The 7,666-nt window shown below is 35.5% G+C and overlaps 1 protein-coding gene across 1 annotated transcript in view; it reads left to right on the forward strand.

The window, feature by feature from the left end:
* The first annotated feature begins 7,189 nt into the window (after positions 1-7,189).
* Positions 7,190-7,666, forward strand: part of LOC112458528 (mucin-2) — a 2,179-nt gene continuing 1,702 nt past the window's right edge. The window contains exons 1-2 of the mRNA XM_025022217.1: positions 7,190-7,353; positions 7,508-7,659. Of these exons, the coding sequence (XP_024877985.1) occupies positions 7,190-7,353; positions 7,508-7,659 (316 nt within the window). The remainder of the gene's footprint in view (positions 7,354-7,507; positions 7,660-7,666) is intronic.

The raw sequence follows: 7,666 nt of genomic DNA on the forward strand, positions 1-7,666 counted from the left end.
CCGACGGATTATGATAATTCTGAAATTAATTCGATGCAGTCATATTATGGCTCATCGTCACATCATATCTCGATAGCGTTAAATAACGTGTTAACATAGAAATGCCGGAATTATTTTGATAGTTCGCCAAGTAAAAATGAGAGAACTCTTGATGTCACTTAGCCGTTTTGGAAGTGACTTCCTAAAAATAAACATACCTCTACAATATCCTATTCGCTTAGCATAAATGCATGCGTTCATCCAAGTACATTTCGTAAGCGTCCTCGGAAGTCTTCTGACTGTGTATCGATCGAACAGAACACTCGACTTCGTCATTCCATGGTTGTCAAAAAAAAATTAATTGATGAAATTTACGATACTCTTAAAAGAGACTCATTGAAATTTATTAAATTGACAGTGTTCAAAAAATGCCATTGAAAAACTATAAGTTTAGGTCTTCCTCGAGGCTGTCGCGACTTTAAAAAATGTTTCCAAAATTATAAGAAATTTATTAGTTGCGCAAGGAAAATTCTTGAATTTATAAGAATATAATTTAAAAATTCCTAAAAAGCTTTAACATTTAGAGATTAAGGATATTTTAAGATTATCGTATTTACATGATACAAGAATGCATTTACAGGAGAAGCATTATTGACTGTTTCGCAATTACATATTTTAAGACTCGGTATTTCAGATATATTCGCATTGCCCAAGAACGTTTTTCAAGACTGCAAAATTTAAATTGCATTTGTTTTATCATAATTATTTCAGTGCTACGTATTTTCACGCAAAAATTTTTTTATTGTTTACAAAGTGCTTTTAAAGTTCACCCATGTAATGGAAAGATGACCGAAAAGAACCAAGTGAAAGTCTATGACAGCTTTCATACGTAATTTAACATCATCGCAAATAACTTTCAATTTCTTAGCATATTTTTTATTTTTGTTGCAATTGATTTAATCCGGGACAACCATAAAATTATTAATTATAGGATTATAGGAATAAGCAGTACAGCTCAAGCTACGAATAACATAACTTTTAATCGGATCTTGATTTCAATTAAAAAAACTTCTAAACTCGATCTATTAATGCGTGATATAATATCCTCGTTTGAAATACAGTCCTTTGTTACGAAAGAAATGCAAAGCAGCGTTACGCGATATAGAAAGCGATTCGGAGCATCTCAGCAAATCCATCTCTGTTACAGCGAGCCGATCGCTATCTATCAATATCAAACAGTCATTCGTCAACGAGACTCGAGATTTTCGCGGTAGGACGTCCGTTTCACACCTGACTCACACCGTGTATCGTTATACCGCTCGTACGACGTAACGCTGACATAAATACAGAGCGCCGACGTTTATATTTGCATTTATCGGGCACCGTCCTCATCTCCCGTATTCGCATCGATCAGCCGAACTGCAGCCATCAGGCGACCAGTCGACACCAGCGATGCCGTTGATTGTGGTATTTTTGATTACGCAATAACAGGTCCCTGCGGGACAAAATTGGTCAGTAAATTTCAAGATGAGTCCACGCGTCCTTTCGTAATAACGATAAATACCCGCCTGTCCTTTTTCTTCTCCCACCTCGTGCTCCCCCTCGTTTTTCTCTTCGCGAGCCGGACAGGATCGCCGATCTTGCGAGGTCAACCGCCGGTCCGCTTGCGTAATGCAATTATAATGCGGCCCATCATCATCGCGGCGAGCGCGCGAACTCCTGCCTTTTGGTAGCAGCGAGAAATTCGTCGCGACACGAGATTGAAATCTTTTTAATTATATGCCGAGATATCCCACCACGCTGTTTCGTGAAATATGAACTCGTCATTCTCTCTTACTAATCGCTCAGATCATTACTCAAAAGAACGCTTCAAAAAATGTAGGATAGCCCACCAGCGTTGCTTCGACGAATAATTAAAAAAATATATGTATTCTTTTCTTTAAGTACAACAAAGTGTTGTATCACGTCTTAAGTATGCTTTTAATTTCAATTTAACTTTTATTTAATTAACATTTTTACAGCGCGATCTTATTGTAGTTTCTGCAATCTAAGTCTTTAACTTACAATCAGATACAACTCGAAGTTTTTACTACAATGCCATCGCAGCATGAAGCAGTGTAATTGCTTACATACCGTTACGCCTAATACGAGGAGGAAAGTGGTACTTTTTACGATATGTCCGCGGCGAACGGATGAGTTACTGCAAGTTTCTTACTATGTAACACGCGATCGGTTGAACGCACGTGGAAATGTCATGGGGTTGAAAAGCAAAGGCACGAGTTTTCCGTTTGCACGTACCGATGCGAAAGAACGGCTCTGTCATGTTAAGCAGTGAAAACACGGTACTACACGACCGGGACTTTTGTCGGCGTTCGACAATAGCTCGTCAGTCTTTCCGAGCCGCGTTGTTCTTCGATGACAGAGACGTGACACCGTGTGCAGAAAATAATTACGAGTCGCAGGTGCGATAAAACGTCGGTAATTGCAGATGTTTTTATAATTTTTATATATGATTGTACCGTGATGCATAGTAATTAATATTGACTTTATTAATAAACAAATAATTAATAATGACGCATTGATATTGACCGGTGCAAAATATTATCTTTACTTATATTCGTTACTTATACATTACTGTATGATAAGCAACTTAGAATACTTAGAGAATTGTAAGTTGCTAGCGAATTAATGAAGTACACATTATTTTAATTAAAAAAGGAGTGTCGCAGTTTCAGTTTTTGAGAAAGGAATTAATAAAATCTTTTACAAATTTGTGAAGTAAATTAGCTAAATAAATGAGAATCATAATATAGTCTTCATATGTTTGTTAAATTCGAAATTTCGAAAGATAAAGAAGATAAAAGAGTTTATACTTCACAAATTGTATAATACTTTTTTAGATAATTTTTTCTTTTGTTCGTTATTTCGCTGCTATGCATAACACAACACAGTATTCAGCGTCATGACTTTTACTTCATTTTGAGATATGACACAATCGGTGAAGAAAATTATGAAGAAGATTACGCTAATCGATACGAGCATTTATCATCGTTGAGCGAGATAATTGGGAAGCACCTGTCCCGAAGGCTTTAATCGTATTTTGTTAGAGTGCTAGTAAGACGCAACTCGCTGATGACTCTCCTGCACGAATTATGCAAGAAACTATATTTGCACCTTATAAGGTTGACCCGGCTGTGTACGTTTCACCCATTGAACATACACGCACCCCACGCTGATTAAGCCTGTTTTGCTAAGAGCGGTCGGCCGCGCGCGCGTTAAACCGAACCTGACAAATTGCTTTCTCCACGGTTAACGTCCACTGACTAAGGCGCGATTCGCAGTCTGGGTGTCGCTCGCAAATTATGGCACCTGCTTTTTTCTGTCAAGGATGCGTGTTACGCGGAGAATCACGTCTTGCGAAAGAAAGTTCTCCCCGAATGTCTGTCGCATGAAATATATTTTTATATATGAATTTTATACATATATATTATATATTATACATATATATATATATATATATATATATATATATCTTGCTTACGTTTTATCTGATTTCTGCATATACGACTATAAAATAGGGTATTAATTTTTCCAGAATTTTTTATCATACATGTTTGTTACATTACCTGATTTCGTAATGTATGCTACAGACGAATACTAATAACACGAATACAACTTTATGAACCACCAGGTTACCAAAGGCCACATAATCACGAGATGACAACCATTAACTTAGTTAAGTCTCTTTACCGCATGTTTTTTTTCACAATTAATATTCAATCAATGAGCAACGCGATTATGTTAATAGGCAATGTGATTCGGTAATCCGCTGTTACAAAACACGTAATGTGACTATCAATTAGACATTACCAGAACTTTTTATTGCCATATACATTCTTCACGTGAACACCATTCAGAATATTGATTCGACAATATTCCCCAATGCTACTGCTTTAGCTATTAGCAACTTTTTAATCCTTGACATTTATTTAAGGAAAGGTTACGTGATTTGCATAAATCCGTTACAATCACTCGAAAACACTACTGATACTAGGATCCACTTGTTCGTGAAAATCATTATTAAATAAACTTTCTTCGATAAGATTTGATTAAAGTCTCTCGTGAAGATTTTTCAAGCCTTATATCATTTTTGACATTTATAGAAATTAATATAAGTCTTTTATTAAGTGGTTATATTTATATCAATTGAAATTTTATGATTCTAAGATTATGTAGAAAGTTTTTAATTGCATCTTGCTGTTTTTAATTATTATAATAAAATCTACTTTTTTATAAACTGCGCTTGCAACATTTCCTGAAGGACCCCTTTACTTATTCGTGCAATTATCTCGGAAAGGTTTATATGAAAAAATTTCTATACCTTTGGCGACCACCTCGCGATTTGATCGACTGTCTTCCGTATGTCCATTAACGACAATCGCGCGATTAGAAATTTCAACGCTCGATTACGTTGCGCAAGACATTTTGCACCTTACACGAGCCATACGTCGACCCAATGAGAAAAAGGCCATCGAGGTCCATGTCGCTTATCGACCAGCATCTCGCGGACTCTCGCTTTCTCCAAATGTAAATGAAGCGTCTGGAGGATACTTTGTGAGAGTGATCGATTGTTTACTTAATCGGCACGGGCCCTCGCACAGCGCTGAACAAACAGGATAGCGCACTGCCGGGTGTCCGCACAGTTAATATGCTCTAATAATTGTCCTACTTATCGCGTCCAGCGAGATAATCGTTCGCGATAAAGTAACGCGTGCGTTTACTCGTACAATAAAGTTTCGAAATTAACTCTTTTACGTTCTATTGCGTTGCATTTTAAATTTAAATGATCTCTCGAGACTCTTGAGAAAGCGCAACCTCTCCTCTTTCTTAAAATCTTTTGAGCATCCTACAGTTGCAAGGATAGAATGATTACTCATGTCACTGGTAAATGGTTTGCAAATATAAATCCTGTCATAAATTCCATCAAAGACTATTTCTGGCACTCGGCAGGGGAAACGGTCTACATCATGCAAATCACAATCCTGTCTTTTTCACGAAATAATATGCCGTCTCGCAGTTGCAAGGCGCTTTGCAAGAATGTTGTTCACGAGTCCCTTTACATTTACATAACTGCAATCTGCGTAATCTGCCGAGAGACTTGAGCGAACTTACGCCGTTCTCAATAAAACTAGTAGCGTTATTACCGAATACTTCCTACACATAATTTTTATTTACATATATAATCTTGATAAATGACTTGAAGTCTTTTTCATGATTTGAGTTCATAGTTAATCATTTTAAAGCACATGAATTTTTGAACGAAGAATTGAATGAGAATATTAACAAAATATATTCAAAATTACATTAAAATTAGCAAATATATATAAAACAAATTTTACAAATAGTTTCACACAAGATAGTTTTAAGTATAATATAAAATATAATAAAGGAATCTCTCTCTCTTTCAGTTAAAAAAAAATCAATCTTATAAGTAGACTTCAATAGCACCTTGAAACTTTTTAAAAACTTTGAACAGTTTTGCATAAGCAGTGAAAATCTGTTCGAGATCATAAGTTGCCATTGACTTATCCGACATGACTGGTTAGGTTCTTGTGATTATTGTGTCGCCTCAAGCAAAAGAGAACTCCCTGTTGTTAGCACAATAAGGTTCCTACAATGACACGTTACGAGAGAAACCTGTCTAAAGCAAATATAGAAAAGGCCAAAGGTGGAACAGATATAGTGACGAGTTAATGGATCGTAATTCGATTGACTTAGATAATGCCATAGATATATCATCAGGGAAGTGCAGAAATTATTTGATAGGTACATTGTTTCTTATAATACCAATCTTCAAAATAACAATGTACTATAATAAGCTTCCTTGTGAATTGTAAAAATTTTGCTCACACTGTTTTCAAACTATTTACAATAAGCTCTAATTTAAATTAATTATTTCTTCGGTTTTTGGTCAATTTTTATTTTCGAGTGAGTGTTATTATTAAATACTTTACACTTTTATCATTGCTATTTTATATACTTGTGTTCTTATATCATTATATACCTAAAAAGTTTAAAAATATTTGCTCATCAGTTACATTTTCTGCACTTCCTTTTAATGAAAGTCATCTTCCTTTTAATGAAAAAATTAAAATATTAAAAATGTTTATTTTTTAATTAGATTTTAATACTTTAAAAATTAATGTTTTTGAAAAAGTGTAAATTCTAATTTAAGAAACTTACTACATTGTTAATTTTGGGACATATAGTGTTGGTGATTTGTATCGCTTCTTTCACCGATTCCAGCACTTCTACAACAAAAATCTTTGTCGAGAGAGGCTATCTTTTCCCCGTGACACGCGCGCGCACGCTGCCATCTTTCTATATATATAAATTATAAAGCTAAAGGTTACCAGACGCGCTTCTTCAAGACAGAATCATCATTCGTCGAACACACATGCCGTCGCACAAACATTACAACGGCGATTTAATTCGCAAGTCAGAAGTGCCAGTTGAATCTGATGAAATGAAACGAACGCCTTTGAATCCGTTAACGAAACCGCGATGTATCTGCTTGAAAGTGTGAGATTATCCATACAGATTACAAAAACAAATACAGTGAATTATAGAAAGACATCTTTATTTTAATATAAAAGAACTTAAATATAAAATATGTTATATACTACAAATATTAAATAATAAAAATTAAACAAAAAGAAGATAAAATGATAAAAGGAGCACAGTATAAACACTTAAAACTGCCGTATAAAAATTTTTATATTAACGGGAAGCATTTTGCCTAGTTGCAGTAAATGGCACTGTTTGCATCGTCGAACGTTAATCAATGAAAAGACGATACACCGTATTGTACGCTCGCGAACCTTTCACGATCATCATCGTCATAATACATAGCGCCTCGTGGCCGAGATGCGTTATGTAAGATCACCGTGGGTGAAGCGTGAGATTATCCCACGGAGATGATCTCCAATCTATTACGATTGCATACGTGAACGCTCGACTAATTATCGCGAGAAAAAGTGAATAAAATGATTTTTATTTATTCTTTCAATCAGCGATCGTTGACGCAATAATTATCTAGGAAGCTTAAATGCAAAAAAATATTTGTAATTATAATTACCGTTAATCTAATATATATATACAAACAGAATCAAGTTATATTATTTGGAATTATGAAAATTTAACGAAAGCTATGTTGCAGTGGAAGCTGCTGTGGGCGGCCGTGCTGGTGGCCGTGCTCTCCACGTGTCATGCAGATGCAAACCGTGAGAGAAGCAAACGTGCGATAGAGAACAGCCCACAGTTCCAGGGTTACATCTATGAGCCACCATCTAAGCCTTTTACTTTACCCTCTGAGTAAGTAATTAAAAATTTTAATGCTTCTAACACTATATCAGCTTGAAATTAAATTTGCCTTTAAAAAAAGCATTTATAATCAAACAATACTTACGTAAAAATTAATAATAATTTCTTAGTGAACACATATTGTAAATTATGTTTATGTTGACAGAGGATCACGGACAAGCATAGTAACGTTAAGGCCAACGACGGTGACATTGCCACCGTATACTTATACAACTCCGAGAACTCCATTCCCGACGCCGCCTAGAACACCACCACCGCCACCAAGAACCCCACCATCACCACCAAGAACGACAACACGTGTAGT

Source organism: Temnothorax curvispinosus, unplaced genomic scaffold, assembly GCF_003070985.1.
Source record: "Temnothorax curvispinosus isolate PA1 unplaced genomic scaffold, ASM307098v1 QBEX01008973.1, whole genome shotgun sequence".
NCBI lineage: Eukaryota > Metazoa > Arthropoda > Insecta > Hymenoptera > Formicidae > Temnothorax > Temnothorax curvispinosus.